We start from the raw sequence: 27,741 nt of genomic DNA on the forward strand, positions 1-27,741 counted from the left end.
TCCGCCAGCGCACTTGTGCTGTCACTTAGCCGGGCTCTGCCGGAGCAGGAGGCTCAGCTCTGGCCGCAGGTGGACACTCGGCCGTCGCCCCATGGACGCCGCGCTCCTCCTCGCCCTCGGGCTGCTGGCCCAGGTAAGGCGTAGGCGCCCCGCGGGCCCCCGCCCCCAGCTCTGCCCGACGGAGCCTTAGAGGAGGGCGCCCCGGCCTCCCCGGGACTCCTGGCCCCGCTGCCTTTGTGGGCCGGTGAACCGAGGGCCCTGCGTGAGGCTCCGCTGTCTGGGGCTCTGTGTGCCCCCGGAGTGAGGGGGGTCCAGAGGCGAGTGTAACTGCCTCCGCCTGGACTGGACAGGGAGCCAAGCTGGGGGCTGCCAGGAGGCCACCTAGCTGGCCAGTCCCTCCCTCTGAGGTGTGCCCCTCAGCCCTGGGGTAGTCAGTCTTGTGGTGCAGGGCAGGGAGAGGGTGGAGCAGCAGGAGCACCCCCAGTTGCAGGAGCTGGGAGGCCAGATTTTTGTAAGGACTGCTGAGTTGGTCGGTAGTTCTGGGGGAAGTCTGAGCCCCCTCTCCATGAGCCCTGCCAGCAGGAACAGCTGCACACTCCACCCTGCAGGAACTCACTGTCCCTTGGAGTACCCTGTGCCTGGGGAAGCCAGGTCCCAGCACAGTCCTGCTGGTCCTCCAGCCTCCCCATCATGGGAGCAGGATAGGTAGAAAGAATCACAGGCTGCCCCCTTGCTCCCCCCCATGGGCACCCCCTGAGTAGGGCCACATCTCCTCATGCCCCAGGCTGCTGGGCAGGCCCTAGGCTGTGCCTATGAATGGAGGGTGGCCTTTATGGCCTCCTACCTTCAGAGGACTGGGCTGAGCCAGGGTCACAGGCCAAAGGCCAGGGGCCAGGGCCGGGCAGTGATCAGAGCATGGAATTCTCAGTCCCAGTCCCAGGCCCATCAGGTAGTGCCGGAAGATGATGAGAGGCGGCCTTCCCAGCACCCACCGCAGGGCTTCCTGTGTCCCCTTAATTCCCACAGATCTCCCAGTTCCCACTGGGCAGCTCAGGTTTCAGCCCTGGCAGCTGACCAGGTGCCCACCTCCAGCCAGACCCTCCACAGCAGCTGACCCCTCAGGGCACTTAGCACCCCGGCTCCAGCCACCTCCTCCCCTGCCTTTAGGCCCTCCCACTGCCCCCCCTCAGAGACAGTGTCCCCATGCCTAGGCCTCGCTGCCCTGTCCAGCTGACTCAGACAGGGCAATCACCTAGGCTCAGCAAAGCCTCTGCCCTTCCAGACCTCTTCAGGGCCCAGATGCCTCAACACCTCCCATGCTCTCTGCCCACTTGACCTAGGAAAAACATTTCTGCCCCAGCATCCCACTCTGGGTCTGGGGGTGTCCACCTTTTACTCTGCTTGAGGGGAGTAGAAACCTCTCAGATTCCTTCCCCTCCCCCCAAGGGGTGCTACAGAATGCCCCTCCTCTGACAGCTGGGATTCAGGTGGGGGTGAAGGACCGCCAGTGGGGGCCTGGCTGCTCAAGTTCCTGCACACAGCTGCTTAAATTAGTTCCATTGTAAGGGGAGGAAGGGGGCGACCCACCCCTCCCCCATCCAGCTCAGCTTTCAGACTTCAGTCCTCTCCTGTCCAGCCACATGGGTTCTGTGGCTGCCCTTGGGCACTCTTTCCTCCACCTCTGTGAACCCCCAAGGCAGGCAGGCCCCAGGCCCACAGAGGTGTCTGGGGTGGGTCTCTGGGTGGGGGTGGGGTGTGGCCTGGAGACCAGACTGCGTAGATCCATTTGCCTTGGATGAGGCACACCCCTCCCCTCCCTGTGTCCCCTAAAAATTCACCAGGGGGCTTAGAGTGTGTATTTTCAGAGCTGACCTTTGTCACCCCCTCTCTTTGCCCACAGCATCCCCAATACCTGAGCTTACTGTGGGAGTGGCAGAAGGACTGGGGTAGCATGGGTGATTCTGGACAGGCTCATGCCCTGCTGGGAGGGACCCCAGGCCTGTGTCTGGCCAGGAAGCCACATGGTTTTCTAAAGGAAGATGAGACCCAGCCACACTGCTGGGGGCTTTGCAAAGTGTGAAGCCCGCCCTGGGGACAATGTGGGGAAAGTGCCTAGAACAAGATGGCACCCACAACAGATGAGCTTATCTCTTCCAGCACAGGGTGAGGCTGTCAGCCACACGTTAGGGTGACTGTAATCAAGGCCAGAGGGGAAAGAGGCTCCTGGACCACTGGACCTCCAGGTGGGCAGGATGGCTGGATCCTGCAGTGGCGGTTTGTCACAGCAGCGGGAACAGGCAGAGGAAACGGCTGCCCTTCCCACCACCCTTTGCCTGACAATCCTCATTCCTTCCCTGAAGCCTACAGCAGCTGGAGGGGAGCTCAGGGGGTGCTCTGAGCCAGGCCGACAGCTGGGCCCATTCCTGGCATGCCTGATGCTTGCTAGGCCATCCAGGAATGGGGTAGCCTGGATTCCAGCCTGGGGGAAGGGGCTCTGGCTCATGGGGAGTCCAAAATAGGGATTCTTTTTTTTTTTTTTTAATTTATCTTTATTGTTGAAAATATTATAGATATCCCCTTCCCCCCCCCATTGATTCCCTCTATCCCACATCCGCCCCCCCCCCCAAGCCTTCACCACACTATTGTCTGTGTCCATGGGTTATGCAAGAATAGGGATTCTTGCCCTCCATGGCACATGGCCTCTCCCCCAGCCCAGGCTCCACCAGGCTACAGGCTTGCCCAGTTCTTAGAATCTGAGAAACCCAGGGCCTAGGAAGTGTTGGAGGGATCCCTGTACCCAGAACCCCTTCCCCAAGCTGCTGCTGCATCTGTGTTTTTTCAGGTTTCCCAACTACACCAGGAGGGGCTAGAATAGAGAATGCGTGTTCCCCTTTATCCAACTAAGATGTACAGCTGTGGACAGGGCTCCAGGGAGCTGGGCCCAAGTCAGCAAACATCCTACCCAAGTCCAGGTCCTCTATTTCCCATTCACCAGGGGGCCACTAGAGGCCCCAGTGCCTGGTGGGGAAGGGGCCCTGCCTCTCTGGTACCCTGCCTCTCTGGTCACAAGCATCTCTTCCTAGGGCAGTGAGTGTCCAGCACGTGCCCAGCTTTCTTCCCAGGCTCCTAGGAGAGGGGCCCTGCCTTATAATTCCTGCTTTTGAATCCACCTGGGCTGATGGAGTGAAGCAGGGAAGCCCTTCAGGCTGCTCCTGGCCCACAGGCAAGATGGGCACTGGCAAAGGGCAAGAGGCCTCTGACAGGCACTTTCTCTCCATTGTTTCTGAACAGAAATGAGTCGGCAGTGACATACTTACCCAACTCTCACCGCACTGTGCCTGCCTGGCCCTCACCACAGGCCCTGGTATCACCCACACACAGAGCCCCCGATATGCCTCTAGGGCTGAAGCCACATCAGGGCTATTTGACCCTGAAGTCCCACCTTTCAGCCCAGTGCCTGCCCAGTTTCTCCAACGTCTCCAAGAATCACTTGGGCTTCGTGACTCCCTGGGTGTTCTAATTCAGTAGGTCTGGGGTAAACTCATGGAACCCCTATTTTAACACATACACTGTGATTCTTTGATTAGTCAGCTTTTGGAACCCTGGCCTGTGCTACGTGCCTCTGCCCCACAACGTGGCCTGCGTTGTCTGGCCAGGGAGGAGGCATGATCACCAATCCTGAGGCCAGAGAAGCATTAGGGCAGGAGGTGGCCGGCTGCTCACAGGCCCACCTTGCCTGGGTCTGGGTGGGACACACCATTCCTGCCTCTGCAGGAGTGTTTGTGAGACGCTCGCCACTCAGCTGTAGCAAATACATGCTGGGAGCTTCATTGCTTGGCAGCCCTTGGATTGAGGGCCAGTGCTGGGGTGGGTCCCAGTGAGGGGCAATGGCCTTGGTGTTTCTAGGACTTCCAGAGTGTTCTCTCGGGTACTTGTTAAAGGCAGGCCAAGGGTGAATGTGGGGGTAACACTGGGCATCCACTTGAGGAGAGTGTGTCCATGATGCCCATTGGTACTGGCTTGGAATGAGAGACAGCAAGGTGGGTGGCATATGTGAGAGCATGTCACTCAAGGGTGTTGCCTCCATGCTGGGGGTCTGTGTGAGCTGGCTTTGTTGGTGTGGCTTTGTTCCACGATCCCCAGGCGGCTCCCTCCTTGCCAGCCACATCTGGGAAGGGGGTGTGGGAGGGCAAGGACAAACAGGAGTGCTCCTGAGCTCCAGAAGTCCAGCCCAGCCACCTCACCCACCGCAGCCTCTGATCTGGGCGAGAAGACTGTGCCAAGGCTCTGTGGCCTCTGCTGACCTGATGAACTTGAGCCATGGACAGACTGGGATTCCCAGGCTCTGCCTCCACCCTACTGGCCCCACACCAAGCTGGTGGGCATCCTGCAGTGTCAGCAGAGGCCACTGGCAGGAAGAGGGCAGACAGAGGCTTTGTGGTGGGTTGGGGGTTGGGGCGCAGGTAGGGGCCAGCCCAGGTGTGGCCACAGCTAGACAGGGCAGAGTGTGTCCCTCTAAGAGCCTGAAGTCAAGGAGCACCTGGGGACTGTGCCCAGCCTCTGTCCAGCCCCCACCCCATGCCGAAGTCAGGGCAGGGCGGGCACTGCTATAAACACTGGGCTCCTTTCAGAGCCTGCTCCTGAGTGTGGGGGGTTCCTGTGGCTCCCAGCTCTGCTGTGCTCTGGCTTCGTGGCCTTGAGCAAGTGGCAGCTCAGCCTCTGAGCCTCACTCTGGGGAGCTGGGAAATGAGGTGATCACCACCATTTCTAGCGACTGTGAGGGCTGAGAGGGGATCTGGGGAGGAGGAGGGAGGGAGAGAAAGGAAAGAGGCAGTGCTGCCCCCAGATGCTCAGGAAGCAGACGCTGTCCCCACTGGTACCGTGACAAAGGCAGGCGGGTCTCCACTTGGTGGGAACACCACACCAACCTGGAAGTGGTTTGTGCTTGGGTGGTTTTGGCAGGAAGCCCCAGGCAGGCTCAGAGGCAGCACTGCCATCTGTCCGTCTGCAGGGAGCTGGGGGCCTGGCCAGCCGCCTGGTTCTTCCTATAAAGCGGGTTTCTGCTACCTGGACTCCAGGCTCTGTAGGTGACATGCCTGTGGCATTTTACACGAGGCGGTGGGAGGAAGACTCCAAAACTGGGGAGATGGCCTGGCCTGGGGCCATCAGAGAGGTCAACTTTAGTTTGGATATTACTGCCATTCTGTCAACAAAGAGTCTGAGGACCCACTGTGCCCGAATCAGGGCCCCGAGAACAAGCCCTGGGCAGAAGGGGGAGGCGCTGGAGGAGAGTGATGACAGAGGATTACACAGCACAGCAGCCTTCTGCCCCTGCCGCACCCCTAAGCATCCTCCACTCCCCACACACTGCCCGCTACTCCCCTGAGGCCACAGCCCACCCCATCCCACGCTGCTCCTCCATGCACTGCATGGCTGGGAGTCAGCAGGATTAGGCAGCTGGTAGGGGGGCTTGGAGGGGCCCTGGGAGCCACCTGGTCTACCTAGGCTAGAGGAGAGTCCCCTCAGAAGGTCCCAGGAGCCTAGAGACCCTGGGTGGGGGCAGACAGCTGCCAGGGCCTGTGGTGGGGTTGGGGGTTCAGTTACCTACTGGGGCCCAGCTGGGTTTGGCTGTAGGAAAATGTGAGAAGTGCACCCTCCCACAGCCTGTCCAAGAGCTGCTCCAGTTGGCCTCACCGTGATTTGGGGAGCATGAGGGGTCCTCAGTACCTTCATGCTGGAGACCACGCTCAGGCTGGCCAGCACCTGGTCGAGGAGCCAGTGGAGGGACCTCACATTTAAGCCGGGCCGTTCTGGGAAACAGGGTTTGTGAGGCTGCTGCCAGCTCAGCCCTTGACTCACGGGATGGGCCCTTTCTCTCGGACTTCATTCCCCATTTGAGCGGCCGGGTGGGGCTGTCTGCGGTGCCAGAGAGCTGGCAGTGGGTCTAGGGAGAGTTTTGGCCTCTCTCCTATGCTGGCCCGCCTGGTTTTGATCCCAGAGTTCAGTGGGTGGTGACAGCCTGACTGTAGGGCAGGACCTGGGGCAGAGTGGGGAACACGTCTGCCACGTGCTCCTCGACCCCCTCTGCTGCCCCACACGGGGCGCTGGGACTTGAGTGGCAGCGTCGCACACAGGGCATCCAGTCCCCTGGGCCTGTGGGTTAGGAGGGAGGAGCAGGATACCATACCAAGGGTCCCCAGGCACTAGGAACTGAGGTATTGGTGTGAAAATGGCACCTGGTTCCACAGGCCTGGCGGGGGCGCTCTGGTCCCTCAGGTGGCCCCCTCCAGTCTCTGGGCCTCTTCTAACAAAAGCGTTAGTCTGGTTGACCTCAACCAATCCTCAGGAATCCAAGCTGTGAGGAGGCCTGGGAAGGCCACATGTCACCCCCACTTCCCCCAGCCTGCAACCAGGAGCCCCCACACCTCCATCTCCAGCAGATCAGCCCAGGGGAGGGGCAGGAGTGCCTCCTGGCACGGCCTCCCTTGCCCGCCCCCACGGCATTATCTACATTCTTGACCCCGAGGGTCCTCCCTGGGGAGGGGCCCAGCCCGACCAGCTGCCATTCCCATTACTTGTCACTGGCCTTCCTCCCAGGCCTCCTCTCCCTGCCCCAGTTCTCACCCCCTCCCCCAGTATCCCGCGCCTAAGTCTCCCCTGGGCCATGTGATGGGGGGCAGGGGATGGCTGGCCCTCAGTAAAATGAGGTGGGGGTACAGCTTGGTCAGTTCCTCCCAGTCATCCAGGGCCTGTGACAACTCCTGGTCCCCAGGCTCCTACAAGGAGAGGGCTAGAGACAGATGCTGAGCTTTGGGGGCCCCAGGCTTGGGGATGTGGCTGCTTGGGCCTCCCAGGGCCCCGAGCTCGGGTTTTGAAGTGGGGCTAGGTGCTCCTTGCCCTCCAGGGAGGGGAGTTCACTCACCCACCACCAGTGGGAGAATAGGTCTCAGCACTGCCTGCTCCCCAGGCTCCCTGGGGTGCGAGCCATGTGACTGCAGTTTGTGTCTTTGTTGCAGAGCCTGGGCCTCTCATTGGGGGCTCCCGGGCTGAGGAGGCCCAGCACCCTGTTCCCCTGGCACCGGGCGCCGGCACAGGGCCGCGTTCGGAGAGCCTGGGTCATCCCCCCCATCAGCGTGTCCGAGAACCACAAGCGCCTCCCCTACCCGCTGGTGCAGGTGAGCGCGAGGGGCTGGAGCGGGCAGAGCGGGGGCTGGCTGTCCCCGCGGGTCCCCGAAGGTGTGCGCTTTAGCACAGGGATGCCACTGGGGCCGGGGGCTGGGCTGCCCACCCCAGCTGGGCGAGGGGCCGGGCTGCGGAGAGGGGGGACCCCAGCCCTGGGGGCCCCTCCCCCAGCCCATTTCCTGCGCTGGCAGATCAAGTCCGACAAGCAGCAGCTGGGCAGCGTCATCTACAGCATCCAGGGGCCCGGCGTGGACGAGGAGCCGCGGGGCGTGTTCTCCATCGACAAGTTCACGGGGAAGGTGTTCCTGAATGCCACGCTGGACCGGGAGAAGACGGACCGCTTCAGGGTGGGGCCCCTGCCCCACCTGGCTCTGTTCCGCAGTGGGCGCGTTAGGCCAAGTCGCTTCTCCAGCAAGGCCTGGCGCCCTTAACTGGGGGCAGGGGTGGGAATTTGGGACTCGAACCTGCAACCCAAGGAAGCAGGTGTTATATTCCCATTTAACAAAGGGGCAAACCGAGGCCCGTGGAGGAGCGGGGTGGCCCTGGGCGGAGCGCCGGGCAGCCTGCAGCGAGGGCAGGCGTCCCCTCCCCAGGAAACCAGCGCCCATACTGGTGACACCCTCTTCACCCACAGCCTGTTCTCCCCCGACCTGGCTATATTTGGAGGGGACAGAATGTTAGAAGAACCCCACAGTATTCCCGAATCCCGCTGGCAGGTGCCCCTTGATTCATGGGGGTGGGACCCAGGGGAAGACACCACAGACCCGCCCCTTGGAGGGTTTGAGACTGAGATCTAAGAGAAAAGGCAGTGGGGAGGGAGGTAAGGAGCCAGGTAAGCAAGAGGCCCAGGAGCGGGGCCAGGAACCTCATCTGACTCCCCTACAGAGTGACCTGCCCTCGATCCCATCCTGGCCTGTCCAAAATGCCATGTTGAACTTGCCTTGGGGAAGGGGCCTCTGCCTTTGCCTTCATGTGCCTTGAGCCTTCCTTCAGACTGTGTTTCCTTACACAGAAAGTTGTTAGATTCCTTTACCTGGAAATTATATCATGGCCATGCTCCAAAATGATAAGAGGTGGTTTGATTAAAAATTTCATGTGCACAGAGGAATTAAAGTTTAAGAGGAGCCAAAACTGTATATAAAAAGGGAGAGAAACCAGGAATGCTAGTGAGAGCATTACTTCAGTCATGCTTGAAACATAGCTGTGAGCTTCCTGGTGGCCAAGGCGAGAGGGGAAGCATGGTGGTCGCCCTGCCTGCTATGAGAAAGCAGTATCCTCTTCAGGGAAGTTCCATTTGCTGCAGCACATGCCCCACCCGTGCGCTGTTTCTCATCCGTTTAAGTTGGTGTTTCCAGCGGAATACAAAGTCGGCACTTGCTATCCCTTTTGCATGGCTTTTGTGGGAGGCATGGAAATTTGGGGATCACAGTGCCAGTCCTTGCTCTCTGCTTGACTAGCTAAGGGCCTTTGCTCTGGACCTGGGAGGATCCACCCTGGAGGAGCCCACGGACCTGGAGATTGTGGTTGTGGATCAGAACGACAACCGGCCTGTCTTCCTGCAGGAGGTGTTCACTGGCCAAGTGCTGGAGGGCGCTGTGCCAGGTGAGGTGGAAGGCTGGCCACCCTGCCCACTGGTTCCCAGGGGGAGGGGAACTGGAGTGGGGGGGGGGCTCTGGGTAGGTCAAAAGTCCAGGATTTCCCTTTAGCAAGAATTTTAGAGGTCCTTCAAAGAGTCTAAAAATAAGTGAACAGTTTTCAGTACTGATGGAATTTCCACAGGTCAACTCAAGTCACTTCCTATTTCCCAAACAGCAAGTAAATATGCTCAGACCTCCCCTGCCCCCCCCCCAATTCTGTCTCTTACCCAGCACCAGGGGAGATCATTGCTACCTAGGAAAAACACACAGGGATAAAATGCATATGAGGGAGGTGGGGACTTCCTACACTCCTTGTTTCCCGCTGCTAAAACTGCACTATTTATTGCAATGTAAAAAGTATCCTGCGGGTGGGGAGGAGTGTTTAATTCACAATGCCAGCACACACAAAAAGTCACTTCCTATTTCAATATTAATTTCAAACCCCCAAATCTTCCAAAATGGAATGAGAGGATTTGTGGATGGCAAAGCTCTGGCTGCTGCTGCTTCTTTTAAATTGAGATGAAATTCACATAACATAAAATTAACCACTTTAAAATGAACACTTCATTTAGTACACTCACAATGTTGCACAACCAACTCCTTATCTAGTTCCAGAACACTTTTATCCCCCACAACGGAAACCCCAGACCCATTACACAGTTATGCCCTCTCATTGCTTCTTAAGTCAACATTTTGATTGCAAACAAAACACAGCCCTCTGTCCTTTAGGAGTCTTTACAAGATGGACTTACTTGTCCGAGTCTGTTCCAGGGCAGACAGATTTCATTCCAGACAGTGATTCCCTCCTTCTTCCCCACCCCTGCTCCCAGGGGCTTGGTCAAACCCCAGGCAAGTCGTGCTTTAGATGGGCGAGCACCGGTTCATGGCAGAGGTGTGCCCTCCTTTGTCACTCATGTTTATTTTACTTCATCCCTCTTTTGGTTTTTCATGACTTAAAATGACAATCCCTTTTTTACTTTTTACTTTTTATTTTGACCTAATTTCATACTTAGAGAAAAGTTGCAAAGTATTTCTGTATACCCTTCACAGAGATGTGATATGTATCACATTTGCTTTAACCTTTCCCTCCCTCCCTCCCTCCCCCTCCCTCCTCCCCCTCCCCCCTCCCCCCTCCCCCCTCCCTCCCTCCCTCCCTCCCTCCCTCCCTCCCTTCCTTCCTTCCTTCCTTCCTTCCTTCCTTCCTTCCTTCCTTGAGTGCTGGTTGCAGACCTGGTGCCTTCAGTGCATACATTCTAATTCCTTAGCCACAGCATAATGATGACAATCAGGAAGTTAATACTGACACCTACCAATCTCTCATCTACAAGCCTTATTCCAGTTCAGTTGGTCCAATGATGCCTTTTATAGCAAAAGAAACCCTGCCTGTTCTTACAGTCCCCGTCTCTTCTCTGAATTCCCCATCTGTTCATGCATGTTGCCGGCCTTTTCCACTGGAGCCTCCTGCACACGGATCATAGCTCTTTCAGGGTTCTGTTGGATAAAGGCCCCAGGGTCTGGTCAGCTGTAGATCTGTTTCTGTTGGCTGCTTGGTCTTTGAGGAAGGCTTTTTTTTTTTTTTCTCCTTCTTGCTCTTCTGTGTGTAAAAGAACAGCAGAGATGGAGATCAGCAGTGAATGCCTGGGAATGGGGCGCTGGCCTCGCTGTGGGGAGGCAGGGAGCAGGAACGGGCGGGTGTCGTCTGCAGCTGGGCCAGCCTTGCCTCTGTTGCTGCTTTAGTTCAGCCTCTTGGGGCTTCTCTCTATATTTCTGCTGCACCCCAGACTCCAGCAAGCCCTGCATGCGCAAGCACACAGGGATCTCTCCACGCTCCTACCCCATCTCAGGGTGACTGCTGTTGCAAGGCTCCTAGTTCAATCTCAGCTATATGTGGTCCCTGTGTACCTGAGCCTCTAGGATAGAGCTTGTTTAGGGTTCCTGCCCCTCCCCCAGGGGCAAACCTCCTCCTCTCCTGCTCAGGGCAGGGTCCTTTTCTCCCCCAGCAACCCCATCACCACCCAGTATTGAGCACCAACTGGCTTCCCAGTCCCCTCGCTCACCCCAACCTGGGAAGACCCTGCAGGCCTGAGCCACAGGTGCCCTCCCAGGCCTCCTCCTGCCCTGTCTTTCTCGTGAGCACTCAGTAGGGGCCTGTGCAAAAGGACTGACAAGAGGGCACAGATCCCCTTGTGCGGGGGCTCCCAGGGCTGTGAGCTGTCATGTCAGCCCACCCTCAGCCTTTGAGAGTCTTCTCCAGTTTCACCGCCTGTCTTCCTGCCTGCTTCTGGGGTGGCTGCGTCATCCTGCTTTGCTCCACCAAAGGTAAAAGCCTCCACATGTCCCACTCTCCTCAGAGAGGCTGGTCACATCCTAGGCTCCTGGTTAGCAGGTTGCCTTGTGCCCTCACCCATCTGATGCATCCAAAATAAGTACTATTTTGTGGATGACCCACTTGTTCTCATCACGGTGGGGCTGACAATCTCTTTCCACCCCTAAGCACCAGGGCCTCCTCAATTCTCTCTTTGTCTGGAACGTTCCTTAGCCATTAGGTTTTCATAACACTCACTTTTTAAAAAATTTGTTCTGGCCCGGCTGGCGTGGCTCAGTGGTTAAGAGTCGACCCATAAACCAGGAGGTCACAGTTTGATTCCTGGTCAAGGGCATGTACCTGGGTCGCAGGAGGCAACTAATCGATGTGTCTCTCTCACACCGATGTTTCTCTAGCTCTCTCACTCTCTCTTCCCCTTCTTCCCTTCCACTCTCTTTAAAAATCAATGGGGAAAAAATATATCTGGGCGAAGATTAACAACAACAACAAATTTACTATCCTGCCCTAGCCAGTTTATCAGTGGTTAGAACATCAGCCCAAGGACTGAGGGGTCCCTGGTTCAATTCCGGCCAAGTGCACGTACTTTGGTTGCAGGCTCCATCCCCAGGCCCTGTCGGGGAGCTTGCAGGAGGCAACCAATTGGTATGTCTCTCTCACATCGATACTCCTCTCTTTCTCTCTCCCCCCCCCCCCCACTCTCTGAAAAGCAATGGAAAAAATATCTTCAAGTGAGGATTTAAAAAAAAAAAATTACTATCCTAATCATTTTTAAGTGTATGGTTCAGTGGTATTAAACACATTCATAATGTTGGGCAACCATCACCACCACCCATCCCCACAGCTCTTCTCACCTTCTCAAACTGAAGCTGTCCCCAGTAAACACTGACTCCCCTTCCCCTTTCCCCAGCCCCTGGCCACCGCTATTCTTTCTGTCTCTGTGAATTGACTACGTGCTTAATATGAATGGAATCATACAGTATTTGTCTTTTTGTGACTGTTTTTTTTTTTACTTTCCATAATGTTCGTCCATGCTGTAGCATGTGTCAGAATTTCCTTCCTTTTTAAAGGCTGCATAATATTCCATGTGTATGTAGAGACCACATTTTGCTTATCCATTCATTTGTTGATGGAGACTTGGGTTCCTTCCATGTGTTAGTTGTTGTGAGTCATGCTGCTGCGAACATGGGCAGACGGACAGATATGTCTTAGAGACCCTGCTTTCAGTTCTTGGGTATATCCCCAGAAGTGGAATTGCTGGGTCATATGGGAGTTCTATTTTTAATTTTTTGAGTAATCACAATAATGTCCTCCACAGTGGCTGCACCATTTTACATTCCCACCAACAGTGCACAGGGCTTCCAGTTTCTCCACATTCCTGCTGACACTTATTTTCTGCTTTTTTTTTTTAATGCTCACCCGAGAATATTTATTTCCATTGCTTTTCAGAGAGAGGGGAAAGGGGAGAGATAGAAACATCTATGTGAGAGAGACACATTGATTGGCTGCCTCCAGCTCGTCCACTGACCAGGGTGGGGGATTGAGCCTACAACTGAAGTATGTGCCCTTGGCCAGAATCGAACCCAGGACCCTTCAGTCCGTGGGCCGGCATTCTAACCACTGAGTCAAACTGGCTAGAGCTATTTTCTGCTTTTAGATAGTAGGCATCCTAGTGGATATGAGGTGGTGTCTCATTGTAGTTTTGGTTTGCACTTCCCTAACAATTAGTGATGTTGAGCATTTTTTTCATATGCTTAATGGCTGTTCATGTATCTTCTTTGGACAAATGACTATTCAAGTCCTTTGCCCATTTTTTAATTGGGCTGTTTGTTTTGTTGTTTAATTTTAGGGATTCTCTATGTATTCTGGATATTAACCCCTTATTTGATATATGATTGCAAATAATTCCTCCCATTCTGTGGTTGTATTTTCACTCAATATTGTCTTTTGGTGAACAAAATTTTTTAATTTTCATGAAGCCCAATTTGTTCCTTTTTTCTTCTGTTTCTGTGCCTTTGGTGTCATATCCAAGAAATTATTGCCAAATCTAGTGTCATGAATATTTTCCCCTGTGTTATCTTCTGTTTTCTGTTGTTGTTGTTTTGTTTGTTTGTTTGTTTTTAAATATATCTTTATTGATTTCAGAGAGAGGAAAGGAGAGGGAGAGAGAGAGAGAGAGAGAAACATCAATGATGAGAGAGTCATTGATTGGCCACCTCCTGCACGCCCCCCCACTGGGGATCGAGCCCTCAACCTGGGCATGTGCCCTGACCAGGAATCGAACCCATATCGCCTGGATCCTAGGTCGATGCTCAACCACTGAGCCACACCAGCTGGTATTACCTTCGATTTTATAGTTTTAGGTCTTTGAGCCATTTTGAGTTAACTTTTATATATGGTATTAGATAATTATGGGTCCCATTCATTCTTTTACATGTGGGTATCCAGTTTTCCCAGCACCATTTGTTGAAAAGGCTGTCCTTTCCCTATTGAACGGTCACTGCCCCCTTGTCAAAAATCATTTGACCATGTATGTGAGAGTTTCTTCCTGGGCTCTCTTTCCTTTTATCATCTGTAAGTCTGTCTTTATGACAGTACCATATTGTTTTGATCACTATACCTTTTAAAATCAGAAAGTGTGAGTCCTCCAGTTTTGTTCTTTTGCAAGATTGTTTCGGCTATTTGGATTTCCTTGATATTCCATATAAATTTTAGAATGGCTTTTCTGTGTATGCAAAAAAATGTCCTTGGGATTTTGATAGGGATTGCATTGAATCCGTAGGTTGCTTTGGGTAGTACTGACATTTTAACGATATTAATTCTTCCAGTCCATGAACATGGGATGTGTTTCCATTTAATTGTCTGCTTTAGTTTCTTTCAGCAATGTTTTGTACTTTTCATTGTAGAAGTCTTTTACCTCTTTAATGATGACGTTGACATTCTGAAGCACCAGAGCAGTTATGTTGAAGAATGCAGGTCTGTGTGGTTGGATTTGGGCTTTGCTTTTTGTAGGGAACCCCACAGAAGTGGTGCTGTGTCCTCCTCGTTGCATCGTACAAGGAAGCACACACGTCCTGCGCCTGGAGACGTTGACTTTGACCCACCCAGTGAAAGGAGTGTCTGCCAGGCTTCTCCACTGTGATTTTTCTGTTTCTCCCTTTGTAATTAATAGGTAGCTTGTGGAAGATACTTTGAGACTGTGCAAATATCCTGTTACTCCTCAAAGTTTCACCCACCAGTTTTAGCATCCACTAATGGTTCTTGCCCGAATCCATGCTATTCTAATGGCTGGGAAACAGTGGTTTTCTAATCCCATCATTCTTTCTCCATTTATCGGTTGGCTTCCTACTATATGGTAGAAGTACATATGTGTGTGTGTGTGTGTGTGTGTGTGTGTGTATGTGTTGTTCCTTGATATTAGCCTGGACTATGGAGTACACCTGAGCTTGGGGAAGCATGGAGGTCAAACCTAAACCTCACCAGAGGGAAAATGGGTGTGAGGACAGGCATTGAAGAACCTCCTGGCCCCTGCATCGCCCCCACCCCTCCCTGAGATTTGGTGGCTTGTTTACTTCCGAGCCCAGGTCCTGCCCTGGTCACTGCTTCTCTCTGTGGCAGGGCTGAGGTCAGCGCCTGCTGGGAGAGCCGGCACACCCTCGGTCTCCCCGGCAGCCGGGGCTCAGGGCCAGCCCTGGGTTCTCCTGCTCACCTGGTCTGACCCAGTGCTCTCAGCCCCTGCCGGGTTGTCTCCGTGTCTTGCGGAAGACACAGATATCAGCCCTTGAGCCAACATGTATCACACTCCTGCTTCCTCCCCCACAAACACAGGCAAAAGGCTTGGACATTCACGCCTGCACAGGCCTAACTCGTTTGGTGGGCCACAGGGGAGTGGAAGTCAGGGGCTGGCACCCATGGGTGTTGTACTCATATGTCTTCATCCTTCCCAGGCACCTATGTGACCAGAGCCGAGGCCACGGATGCTGACGACCCAGAAACAGACAACGCGGCCCTGCGGTACTCCATCCTAGAGCAGGGCAGCGCCCAGCTCTTCAGTATCGATGAGCACACGGGGGAGATACGTACGGTTCAAGTGGGCCTGGACCGCGAGGTGAGACGGCCGCCGCTCTGCTTTGAAAGCTGGCAACAGGGAAGCCAGTGTCGCATCTGACCAATCTTTGCCCATCTCGTTGGCGCTTTTGGGTGGACAGGGGCAGCTCATTTAGAGTTGGGCCCTCTAACCCAGCCTTGCTCAGCCAGACTGTCCCTCCTCTACAGTTGAAGGGACCCCCCCCAGTTGCTGCAAACACTCATGGTGCCTTCAGACTCTGGGCAAAAACTCAACTTGGGCTGCACCTGCCTCCTGGGTAGTTGTGAAGTTAGGTCAAGACAGGGTGTGAGAGGCCGTCAGTGCAGTGCCTGCCCCTGACATATCCTCAGCGTTTTTGCTGCCAAAATACATGTTGCCTACTAAACAGTCGGTCTGGTCACCTCTTGGGCCTCACAGTAACCACTCATGCTCTGGAGCGATGGCCACCCTCTGTCAAGACCACTGCTGCCTCTCACTTCTGGGCTTCTGTGCAGCGTCAGCACCTCCAGGAAGCCCTTCTTGGTTTCTCCAGGCCACTTGTGTGTCTGTGTTTTGTCACTGTGTCAGGTGATCTTTATCCATCTCTCTCTCTCTGCTATGGCAGGGACCCAGCTCATCGGTGCCCCTCATGGTCCAGCATGCAGTAGGTGCTCTGTAAATGCTTATCTGACTTGGTAACTGACCTCTTGCCCACTCCTAGGCTGGGGCAGAGTCTAGAGTTGACAAAAGTGCCATTGGACCCTGAGAGGCCAGGCAGCACATTTTGCCCCAGAGCTTGGGAGCAGGCAGAGTACTTGGAGCCACTTGGGGCCTCTGCCACCCACAGGGCTCTCCTTTATCGGCTGAGCCCACAAATGGCCTGCCCCTTGCCTTGCCCTGTGCCCACCCAGTCTCCAATTCCCTGTTGCCATCCCCCAGGTGGTCGCCGTGTACAATCTGACCCTGCAGGTGGCGGACATGTCTGGAGATGGCCTGACCGCCACCGCGTCAGCCATCATCACCCTTGAGGATGTCAATGACAACGCCCCTGGGTTCACCAGGGAAGAGGTGCCATCACTGTCCCCACCCCACCAGCCCCTGCTCCAGTTGCCTTTCCCTCCCCGGGCCCAGTGGGGACCAGGGCTTCGTGGAGGGTGTGAGGCTGGGTGCTTCAGAGCAGGAGTCCTGCACAGGTAGCACAGAGACCTGAGTTGGGGCCAACAGAGACGGTGCTTGTGAGCAGCCAACAGTCAGGAGGAGCCAGGAGAGGGGCCCTAGGAGAAGCAGCCCAGACATCCCTCTGTGTCTCCCCCAAGCCCGTGTGCAGCTGAGCCCACAGAGAGGGGCTCATGGGGCCCCGGGGTGGGGGAGGGTAGTGACTGGAGGCAAACCAACCTGGGAGGGCTCCAGTGGGTAGGCAGCACTTAGCTGGGAGGGCAAGAGGTGTCCCCACCCCTGACAACCCCGGTGGGGATCTGGGGTGGGTTCCCACAGTTCTTCATGGAGGCTACAGAGGCCATGAGTGGAGTCGATGTGGGGCGGCTGGAGGTGGAGGACAAGGACCTGCCAGGTTCCCCCAACTGGGCAGCCAGGTTCACCATCCTGGAGGGTGACCCCGATGGGCATTTCACTATCCGCACAGACCCCAAGACCAACGAAGGTGTGCTGTCTGTGGTGAAGGTGAGCGGTGCACAGCTCCTCCAGCAGGGGTATCACTCTCCTCAAGCCCTGGGAACCTTTGGGCCCTCTGCCCATCCTCAGAAGGGAGCAGAGGGAGGGGATGGAGCCAAGAGGATGGGAAATGCTGGGACTGCAGGCTCAGACCACACTGACCACAGGGCGCAGGGCCACCCCCACAAGCCTGTGTGTTATTTACAGTGTGTGCCACTCTGTGTACGCATCATGTGTGAGTATAGACTGTACCCGCATCAGCCGGATAAGAAACCCGAGAAACAGTAGGAAACACGTGCGTGCACACGTGCATAGATTCACACATGTAAAGATATAGATATATTTAGATATTGATATATGGAGAAATTTATTGCAAGAAATTGGCTCCCGCCATTGTGGGGCTGGTTGGGCGAGTCTGAGATTTGTAGGGGAAGCTGGCAGCTCAGAGCCGGTCCTGAGGCCGATTCCTTCTTCCTCAGAGATCGTTTTGCTTTTAAGGACTTGCAACAGCAGGTGAGGCCCGCCATGGTTCAGGATCATCTTCACTTAGGCCAATTGACTGTAGAAGTTAATTTAACTGCATCTACCAAATACCTTCCGTCAATACCCAGATGAGCGTTTGCTTGAGTCACTGACCACACAACACCCAATGGATTCGTTTCGAGTGATGAATCTATTTGATCACTTTTACATGATGCTTTGTGCCTTTTTTGTCCTGCATAAGTTTTATTTTTCCGAGGCTGAAAAGGAGGGAAGCAGGGGCTCTGAGGACAGACCTGGGGCAGCAGCATGGTGTGGAGGCCTTCTCCCAGCCTGCACCTGCTTTGGGGTGTCCGAAAATGAGGGGGCCCAGAGCCCTGAGCGGGCTGTTGGCTCTGCTTCCTCCCCGCAGCCCCTGGACTATGAGCACTGTGACCAGTACAGCCTCAAAGTGGTTGTGCAGAACGAGGTGCCCCTGCAGGCGGCTGCCCCCAGGGCGGAGCGGGGCCAGGCCCAAGTCACTGTGCAGGTGCGGGACGTGAATGAGGCGCCCGTGTTCCAGGAGAATCCCCTGAGGACCAGCCTGGCTGAGGGGGCAGCCCCAGGAACCCCTGTGGCCACCTTCTCTGCCCAAGACCCTGACACACAGCAGCTGCAGAGGCTCAGGTACCTCCCCAGGGACCCTGGGGGTGAGGCAGAGGGAACTAATAGCCCCATTCCTCAATTTCCCTGCCAGAGCCCAGCTGAGAGTACCCCAGCACCTGTGCCCTGAGGGTTCCCATCAGGCCATTGGTCAGAGGGTGGAGGGCTCATCTGTCTGTGTGTGTCCCTGGCAGTCCAGGGGGTCTCAAGTCCTATGTGTGTGCATACTGGTATGACCTTGTTCTGTAGGGCAGGACTGGCTACATTCGGCACATACTGACAAGGTCACAGTCTATTCTGACCAGCCTCTGGGTGGTTAGCCCTGTCCATTCTGAAGAGCAGTCCTCTGGTGGGACTGGCCCTTGGATTCCACCCCCAGCCCTGGCCCTGTGTATCTGTGTCTATCTCCACGTTGTCCACAGGTTGAATCCTATCAATGTGATGCTGTGTCACTCAGTGGCCACAGGGCCCTGGTCAGCTCACCTGCCTTCCTGAGCCTGTTTTCTCACCTGTGGATTGAGATAGAAAACACCAGCTTAGGGCCTCAAAAGCTAGTGTGTGAGTTTGTATATATGTGTATGTGTGAGGTGTGTATGCATTTGGGGATATATGTGAGTCTCTATGTGACCATACCTCTAGGGGGTCCCATGTAGCTCAGGGCCACCCTGTTCCCTTCCTCCCTCCTTGGCTGACAGCTACTCCAAGGATTATGACCCTGAGGATTGGCTGCAAGTGGATGGAGCCACAGGCTGGGTACAGACCCAGCGTGTGCTCAGCCCGGCGTCCCCCTTCCTCAAGGATGGCTGGTACAGGGCCATCATCCTGGCCTACGATGATGGTGAGTCCATGCCTGGGCTCCATGGCTCTCTAACCCAGGCCAGGAGTCCCTGCCGCTGGCCCCAAGGCTGAGAGACAGGCCTTCCACTGAGCAGACTTATAGAGGGGGCAGTGGGCTCCAGCAAGGACAAGAAGCCCACCAGGCCTATTCTGTCTGCAGCCTCCCCGCCCTGCACGGCCACCGGGACCCTGTCCATTGAGATCCTGGAGGTCAACGACCATGCGCCTGAGCTCTCCCCACCATCTGGAAGCCTGTGCAGCGAGCCAGACCAGGGCTCTGGCCTTCTCCTGGGTGCCACCGATGAGGACCTGCCCCCCCACGGGGCCCCCTTCCACTTCCAGCTGAGCCCCAGGGTTCCAGAGCTGGCCCGGAACTGGAGCCTCAGCCAGATTAACAGTGAGCTCCATGCCCCTCACCCACCCTGGGGGTTCAGACCTGGAACCTGGGGTACACCCAAGACGTGGTCCTGCTGGTTCCCACCTAAGCGCACCCTCAGGCGGGACAGGGATTAGCTATCACACTCAATACATGGGCAGATGGGAAACAGGCCCAGCATCTCACGATCCCCATGGGGTACGGAGGGGGCGTGGCCAGCCCTGGAGGGCCCCGCTGACCATGGGCACCCTCCACAGTGAGCCACGCGCGCCTGAGGTTGCGGCACCAGGTCCAGGAGGGGCTGCACCGCCTCAGCCTGCTGCTCCGGGACTCGGGGCAGCCGCCCCAGCAGCGCGAGCAGCCCCTTAACGTGACCGTGTGCCTCTGCGGCCAGGACGGCGCCTGCCTGCAGGGGGCCGCCGCGCTGAGGGCAAAGGGCACGGGCATCAGCCTCGGCGCCCTGGTCATCGTGCTGGCCAGCGTCATCCTGCTTCTCTGTGAGTGCCCACGCCCTGGGACCGCCGCCCTCAGGCCCTGGAGCCCTCCAACACGCCCCGCTTCTCTCCCCGCCGCCGCGTGCGCAGCCCCGCCACGCCCCACACCTCACGCAGCCACGTCCACGACCCCACATCCCACGCAGCCACACCCCACGCCCCACGCCACCATGCGTCATGACCCCACGCAGCCACGCCCCACACCTCACGCAGCCACGTCCACGACCCCACATCCCACGCAGCCACACCCCACGTCCCACACCCCACACTGCCACGCCCCACGCCCCCATGTCCCACACCCCACACAGCCACGCCCCACGCAGCCACACCTGGCACCAACTTCGCCCTATCTGCCCGCCCAGCGCTCGCCCTGCCGGTGGCCCTCCTCGCGCGGCTCAGGCAGCAGTCCTGGGACAAAGGGCTTCTACAGGGACTGCAGGACGACCTCCGGGACAACATCCTCAACTATGATGAGCAGGGGGGCGGGGAGGAGGACCAGGTAAGGGCAGGGGTGGGTGGGGAGGTGGCGGCTCAGAATGTTAAGCTGTGGGAAGGGTCCTAGGGAGCCCAGGCCGTGGGCCAGCTCCCAGGCTCCAAGGGTAGGGGCCTCCCCACATCCTCTCCTCAAACCCCCAAACCTATTGTGCAGTCTCAGGAAGGGACCTGGGATGGAACCCCCACCGTGTCATCCATCCAGGCTCTCAAGTCCATGCACTTTGTCTGCAGGATGCCTACGACATCAGCCAACTGCGCCACCCCTCAGAGCTGGCAGCCCTGGGCGCCCCTCTGGGACGACCACCGCTGCGCCGAGACACCCCATTCAGCCGGGTGCGCCCCCTACCATCCCGCACGCTGCCCACCAGCCCAGCGGACATGGCCGACTTCATCAACGAGGTATATCCCGCAGGGGTTGAGAGGGCAGGGGTTGAGAGGGCAGGGGGCACACATGTGCATGCATGCATACACACACCACATACAAGTGCGTTCCTGTACCCCTGTACATGCACAGCCCCAGGGAGTGGGCGCACTACTGGGGACCCTGGCTAAGCTTCTAGGAAGCTCCTGAGGAACTGAGAGCTGAGTGAGGCTTGGGGAACAGAGGGCCACAGCGCTCAAGCCCTGAGGGAAGAGGAGGTTGGTGACCCCTGCACAGGATCACAGCAGACCTAGTTGAGCCTGGGTTGGTCAGAGACTGCCTTGCAGCACTGCCCACCCACCAATGGCAGAGGAAACTTAATGACCCCTGCAGGTAGAAGTGCAGCTGTCAGCTGAACCCAGGCATCCAACAGTAGCTCCCCTGGACACAGCATCAGTGACTTCCTGAGATCAACACAGGAGATGCCCAGAACATGGAAAATCCAATTGAGTGGGCAACGGGGGGAGCATGCAGCTACTCAGTAGTGTGCCAGGTGCCACACCTGCCTGCACACTTAGTGCCCTGGCTTGTAGTTTCGCCTCTGACAGAGGCCTAGTGAGGGCAGGCCCAAGTGCAGGTTCTAGTTAGGAGGTATGCAACCCTGCAGGAGCCCATGTGTACAATGACAATGACATGCACAGGTGGAGGCAACAGACCAATGGCCAAACGTTTAAGAGACAGAACCAGCTGTTCTTCCAGATGGGGTGTCAGGAACCCTTAGGCAGGACACAGTCTTCAGGGAGGGGTGGGCCCAAGGAAGGAGAGCAGCCCAGAGGGAACCTTCTCTTTTCAAATCTGAATCCTGGGACTGGGTCTCCCAATGGTGCCCCCACACTCAGGGCTGCTCCTCAAACCCCCAGTAACCCTCACACCCCCTCTGTCCCTTCCTGGTGCCATACCTTGGGTTGACCTCGCCCTGCGCTGCAGCTGGGTTCTGAACTCCTGGGGCCTCTCTGTAGGGCTTGGAGGCTGCGGATAGTGACCTCAGCGTCCCACCTTATGACACTGCTCTCATCTATGACTACGAAGGAGACGGGTCCATGGCAGGGACACTGAGCTCCATCCTGTCCAGCCTGGGCGATGAGGACCAAGACTACAGTTGCCTCCAGGACTGGGGCCCTCGCTTCGCCCGGCTAGCAGACTTGTACGGCGCCCCCTGAGGGCCGGAGTGAGGGCCAGATGCAATGGCCACTCAGGACAGGGAAGAGTGCTTTCTGATGGGGACCGGCACCCACCCTGCTGAGGGCACAGCTCCTGGACACAGAGTGGACATTCTTACCAGGATGGACAGCCTGACCACAGAGGTCCGACTGGACATGCCAACAACTGGCCATGTAGCGTGGAGGACCAGATGACCTGTGCAGAGGTGGCCTCAGGGCACCTCACCACACACCCAGGGGCTTTGGGCAGCCTGCTTCTCCCAGGGGAAGACAGAGTCCCAGGGGCAGAGCCCAGAGCCTGGAGTAGAGCTGTGCGAAGGCGGTGCCCCTCCCATCCCCAAGGGCCCAACAAGTACTGTGCTGAATCACCTGTGAAGGGGTCAGCCACCCTCATTCCTAGCTCCGCCTTCCCCCATGCAGAGTTCATCTTTGTATGAAAGGAAGCAGCTCTCCGGCAAGTGTGAATTAAACATGTGCTGTCTTTCTAGTGTGGGGTCTGCACAGTGACCTGCAGGTCACTCCACCCCAGTCCAGCCAGGGCTGCAGCAGGGAACTGGCCTCCCGGGGAGTGGGGTGGGAGGGGCTGCAGGCGCCCTGCCTTGGGTGAGCCTGGAGTGGGGAGCCCCCTCCAGCCCCAGGATGGGACCTGAGGGAAGAGCCAGTGAGGATGTCAAGTTCCATGGACGCCTTTATCTTTCACAAGTGGTGGTTGGGGGTGGGGAGGCTGGGGCCCCCAGGAACAAGGGGCCCAACTGGGGACTTCCCCTTCACGTGGACCCCACAGCTCCACCCTGAGACCCCTCTGCCCACACTGACATGTGGCCATCTGAGGGGTGGTGTGTCTGTCCAGCCAGAGTCACCCTTCCTGGACCAGTTGTGTCTGGGCCCAGCAGTGGGAGGGTGGCAGCAGGGGCAGGTGGTCCTGGCAGGGGCGGCCCCGAAGGAGTGGCGATCGGCGCAGGCGGTCAGCATCCTGTAGTGACTGGGGCAGCCCACGTCCACGGCTCTCAGGCAGCAGCAGGACACATAACAGGGCAAGGATGGCGAAAGAGGCGAAAACCACGTGTAGCAGGAAGAAGCCCCGCCGGCCGTGCATGTCAGCGAGGGGGGCGGCCGCCTGGCCCAGGAATCCGGCACCCAGCACGAGGCCCAGCCCTGCTCCCCTGCAGGAGAGGGTAGCATGGGAAGCCTGGGCAGGTGACCACCCTCTCAGACAGATGGACATGTGGGCACAGCATGTGACTTGCAGTGCCGCCAGGCAGGTCCACCTCTAGGGAGGAGCCAGCAGAACCAGAGGTGTGGGGACTCCAGGAAAACAAAACTGAAAACAATTTTGTGGAAAAGCTGCTCCTCCCTACCCTGAAACAAGTTTTTGTTCTTTTCATTAGAAAATTGGAATTCTGCCCTCTCTGGGGGCTGTCTCATTTCTGCCCCTCCCTCAGACCTCCATCTCCTCACCCTCCATTCCTGACCTTTCTGTGCCAATGTCCCCCAGGTCACCCAGGAAAAGACAATCTGAACTCCAGTTGTGATGGAGTGGAGAAGTCTTGGGCATAAGCTGGGGAGGGTGGGGTTGGGGGTGTCCAATCCCAAGAGGGCTCTGGGGGCTGGGCTGGCAGGACTTTGTGTCCTACCGTGTGGCTGGGCAGCCCGAAGCTCACCTGATCACTGTGGGGAAGATCTCGGCCGCAAAGAGGCTGCTGAGGGTGGACACGGCCTGGGAGGCCAGGAGCCCCAGGACAGAGAGGGACAGCACAGTCCAGCCTGGCAGGTCTGGGCATGAGAGAGGGAGCCCATGCTGCCCACGTCAGACTTCTCCAGGGCCCTCCCCTTGTCCATGTCTCAGGGGTCCTGCTGGGCATGGCCTCCCCAACCTTTCACTCCTGCACCTGCACTCCAGGTTTGGCATCAGGTGTTCCACGCTGCCCCCATCCAGACCAGACCCTCATAGTTAGCCCCTTCATGTACATGCTTTTAGCCCTTTAACTCTTTGGGCCTCTGTTTCTCTGGGTGCACCATAGGAAGATGAACAAGGTAAAAAGAACAGCAGCCTCATCCCAACACACTGTGCTTTTCTCTTGTGACCCCAGGAGGGGGCTGACCCCAGGGCCCTCCTACTTCATTGGGCTGACTTTAGCCCAACAGGATGACCCTGTTAGCCTGCAGGGCTCTGCACTCACACTGGACCCCTGAGAGAATCAGCAGGGATGCCAGGCCCATGACCAAGGTGCCCAGCAGCAGGACCAGGCGGCGCCCCCAGCGATCCACTGTCAGGAGCAGGAAGACGGTGGCAGCCACCTCTAGGCCAGCCCCCAGGAAATAGGGTCCGTAGAATTCCTGCTCACGAGCGGCCAGCCTTAGGAAGAAGCTGGCTCTCATGCCTCCACCGACCAACCTGGGAGGGAGGGCAAAGCTGTGGATTCAGCCAGAGCTGGGGACTCTGGCGACCAAAGCCCCAAAAGGGGCAGGGCTGGTGGGGCCCCACAAACCCCTCTCTTAGCCCACCCACACCCTCCCCTCCTCACGAACTGAAGCCCAGGATGAGTCCGTTCCTCCAGGTGATGCTGGTATGCCGAAGCTCCAGGATGCTGTGGCACCGGGGCTGGGGGCTCCTTGCAGACAGCACATCTAGCTCTATGGATATGAGAGAACATGAGGGGTGCATATGTGCAGGTGACACCTTTCATCCTTCAGCACCCGGGCCTCCTTTATCCTGGCTGCTGTGTTACCCGTAGCTAGGGAACTCTCCTCCTCAGAGCTGTTCTCAGGGTCCACACCGCTGGCTTCGGCAAAATGCCACAAGATCTTCCTGGCTTGGGCCAGCTGCCCCGTGGCCAGCAGCCAGCAGGGAGACTCAGGGAACAGGGCTGGGAACCTGCAGGGGTGGGGTGCGGATGCATTCAGGTCCTCCATACAGCAGAGGGATAACAGAGGCCAATGCCCTTCCTCCCTGGACCTGGGGTCAGGATATCAAGTGGCTTTCTGTGTCCCTGTCCCATATCCATGTCCCTGGTGCTGCACAGAGGTGCAGAGGGAAGTGACACTTGTGGCCTCCATGGAGGCTGCTGCCCTGTCTCCCACCACACTTACCCCCAAAAGAGCAGCAGGAGTCCTATTGCCAGGGTGCTTAGCCCCTGCAGAAGGCGCCAGTCCTGTGTGAGCAGGGCCAGGCCGGGCAACAGCAGAGTGCCCACCACCGAGAAGAGGTTGGCCCCCACAGAGAACGCCAGGCGGTGTGGGGGATCACACAGCTCCAGGCCTGAGCAGACACAGACAGCTTGAGGTCGAGTCCTCTAGAGAGAGCTGCTCTGTCCAGGGCTATGGGGACCAACTGCTAACCTGTCCAGCAGCTGGACATCTGAGGCCAACTCATTGCCCACTCCAGCACCTGAACCAGCCCACAAACAGTGGAGCTCACACAGCAAACAGTGCCCTCCCATCTTCTCAAGAAGAACCCTCAGCAGGAGTACAGAGAGTCCTCCCATGCCACTGAAGACCCCCTCCAGTGGTGTTGGAGGCCTAGCCTGAGTAGGCGCCCCTCTCCAGTCTCCTATGGTACTCACGAGTCACGTAGAGGGCTAGAGAGGCCCCTGCCAAGGACCCCCCGTGCAGCAGCCGCAGGGCCAGCAGGGCAGGAAAGCTGGCAGCCAAAGCCTCACCAGCCCCTAGGCCTGTGGCCAACACCAAGGAGGCCACAAACACAACCCGGCGGCCAAACCTGGTGGGCAGTTGGGGACACACACGGATGCAGGTCAGGACAGCTTAGGGGTTTAACTGGACCCTCAGGGGCTCAAGGGGATGGGGCAGCACCTCACCGGTCACAGCCCATGCCCAGGATGACACAGCCCAACAGCCAGCCCAGGAGGTGGCTCGTCTGCTCCAATGGCACCTTCCAGCCGTTCTCACACACGAGGTTCCACTGCAGGGGACACCCATCACCTGTCAGCCATCCATGACCCTCCACCTTGCTAGAGTCCCCAGAATGTCAGGCTGGAAGGGGGCCTTAGACATCCTGCTCCAATCCTCCCTAGATAGAAGGAGAAACTGAGGCACAGAGAGGGCAAGGGACCTGTTCAAAGTCACACAGTGTGGTCTCCTCACCCTGGTGGGCTTCACATGGAATTGGAAAAATTCCTGGTCTGAGCCTCCAGGGGGTAATGACCTGGGGTTCCCAGAGTACCCACTTGGAGTCCCAAGTCTGGTTTCTGTTTTCTCTGGAGTTTCATCCACCTCTTTCCAGCTCTCTCTCCCCCAGAGCCTGGACCTTGGTTGACCTTAGTTTCTACCTGCTGTGCCCAGGGCCCCAGGCCTCACCCTCACTTCTCCCCTGCCCTGCTCACCTCAAGAGCAACTCCCGGAACAGCCTGCAGGGCTGTGTTCACCTGCTTTTCCTGGTCAAGGGCCCTTGACCTCAGTTTTGCACCTCCCCACCTCAAGTTCCAAGGTCCTGTGCCTTTTTTACAAGCTTAACATACTGTTTGGGGTCACAGTATGTCAGAGTTTTTACTTTAAAATCTAACCACTTGTGAAAGCTGGTGGGGAGCTAATCAATCGGTACACCAGCGGGAGGGCAGGTGTGAGGTGGAACAGAATGAGTGGGTGAAGAGAAGCCCTGGGGTTGGAGGGCTAAAGGCAGGCCTGGCAGGGATGTGGCAACCTCGTCCCAGTTTCCACACTGGGGCGATCCTCCCAGGGGTGGAGGTGCAGCTGTGGGACTGAGGCTGCCAAAGGCAAGCAGGGATGGGCAGGCCCTAGCCTGAGGGTGGGACAGAAGGTACCAGCTGCCACCTCCTCATTTCTTCCACCCAGACCCCTGAGTTGCCCCCTTTGGTGCCCCTGCTCTAGTCCAACCTGCACACACCTCACAGGTGAGAGGTCTGTCTTTCCCAAACTGAACTGACTAAATTGCTCCCTTGATTCAAAGCCTTCTGATTTGGAAACCCAGTCTCCACATAGCCCAAAGCTACAGGTTGCTCAAAATGTTCGAGGCACTGAAGTGAACTCCTTGCGCCTACCTGGTCAAACCTTCAACTTAACTCCTCCTCCTCCTCCCCCAGGCTGCCTGCCCACCTTGGCAGCCCTCGGGCCTCAGACTCTGCCACTAGACCTGGCAACCTGTTGACTTGGGCATCAGCTGCACCATCAGAGAGGAAGGGGCAGCGTCCCCAAATGAGAGCCTCCGTAGACCAAGGGCAGAAGGGCAAGGGGGTGGGGGTGGGGGGGAGACAGAGAAAAGGGAGAGCAGAGGAAGGGGGGCAGAGGAAAGTGGGAGAAAGAAGGGGGAACAGAGAAGGGGGACAGAGGAAGGGGGAGAAAGGAGAACAGAGGAGGGGGGAGAAAGAGGAGTAACAGAGGGGGGGTCAGAGATGGAAAAAGGGGGAGAAAGGAGGGGAAACAGGAAAGGAGACACAGGAAGGGGGACAGAGGAAGGGGAAAGGAGAAATGGGGGAAGATGGACAGGGGGACAGAGGAATGGGGTACAGAACAAGGGGGGTATGAAAGACCGGAGCGGAGGTGGGGGGGGGAAGGGTGCAGACGACCCCAGTCTTCTCCCGCACCTGGGTGACCGGGCTGCGCATCAGGCCGGCGGCGGGCAGCGCGTAGTGCCAGCCGCGCGTGCAGGACCGCGTGCCGTTGGGGTGGGCGCGGGGCGTGGGCTCCGGGTAGCGCAGGAGCAGGCAGGGGCTCCGGTCACGCGCGGGGCCCAGGCGCGGCACGCTGGCGTCCAGCAGCGCGGGCCCGCTCAGGGCGCGCAACTCTGGGGGCAGCAGAGCAGGGTCGGGTTGGCAGTGGTGTGCGGGCAGCGCGGTGAGCAGTGGCTCCGAGCCCAGCGCCAGCCCCAGCGCCACACACGGCAGCCACGAAGCTGCGGCCAGCAGGCGCCGGGTCCGGCCGAAGCCTCCAGCCGCGCGCAGCGCTCGCACCTCCGGCTCCATCCGCGGCCTCTGCACCTGGGC

At 57.4% G+C, this 27,741-nt stretch overlaps 2 protein-coding genes across 5 annotated transcripts; one reads left to right on the plus strand and one right to left on the minus strand.

The window, feature by feature from the left end:
- CDH15 (cadherin 15) lies at nt 1–22,272 on the plus strand. Of its 3 annotated transcripts, none has more exons than XM_081117899.1 (14): nt 1–133; nt 7,017–7,175; nt 7,374–7,529; nt 8,640–8,784; nt 15,090–15,250; nt 16,148–16,276; nt 16,703–16,888; nt 17,772–18,025; nt 18,697–18,839; nt 18,999–19,235; nt 19,472–19,711; nt 20,071–20,207; nt 20,435–20,602; nt 21,584–22,272. In XM_081117899.1, exons 1-14 carry the CDS (start codon nt 92–94, stop codon nt 21,782–21,784), a joined length of 2,358 nt encoding a protein of 785 aa, XP_080974025.1. In that variant the 5' UTR covers nt 1–91; the 3' UTR covers nt 21,785–22,272. The 3 variants fall into 3 exon arrangements, with proteins under 3 accessions (XP_080974025.1, XP_080974023.1, XP_080974024.1); XM_081117897.1 differs by having other exon boundaries at nt 15–133; nt 20,406–20,602; XM_081117898.1 differs by having other exon boundaries at nt 15–133; nt 17,922–18,025.
- SLC22A31 (solute carrier family 22 member 31) lies at nt 22,251–27,741 on the minus strand. 2 transcript variants are annotated; one of them, XM_081117900.1, is made up of 9 exons: nt 27,343–27,741; nt 25,600–25,703; nt 25,348–25,502; nt 24,875–25,043; nt 24,514–24,659; nt 24,310–24,418; nt 23,965–24,179; nt 23,446–23,557; nt 22,251–22,947 (listed from the first exon to the last, which is right to left on the minus strand). In XM_081117900.1, exons 1-9 carry the CDS (start codon nt 27,718–27,720, stop codon nt 22,641–22,643), a joined length of 1,695 nt encoding a protein of 564 aa, XP_080974026.1. In that variant the 5' UTR covers nt 27,721–27,741; the 3' UTR covers nt 22,251–22,640. The 2 variants fall into 2 exon arrangements, with proteins under 2 accessions (XP_080974026.1, XP_080974027.1); XM_081117901.1 differs by having other exon boundaries at nt 22,456–22,939.

This window comes from Miniopterus schreibersii (genome assembly GCF_964146895.1).
Source record: "Miniopterus schreibersii genome assembly, chromosome: 18".
Lineage (NCBI taxonomy): Eukaryota > Metazoa > Chordata > Mammalia > Chiroptera > Miniopteridae > Miniopterus > Miniopterus schreibersii.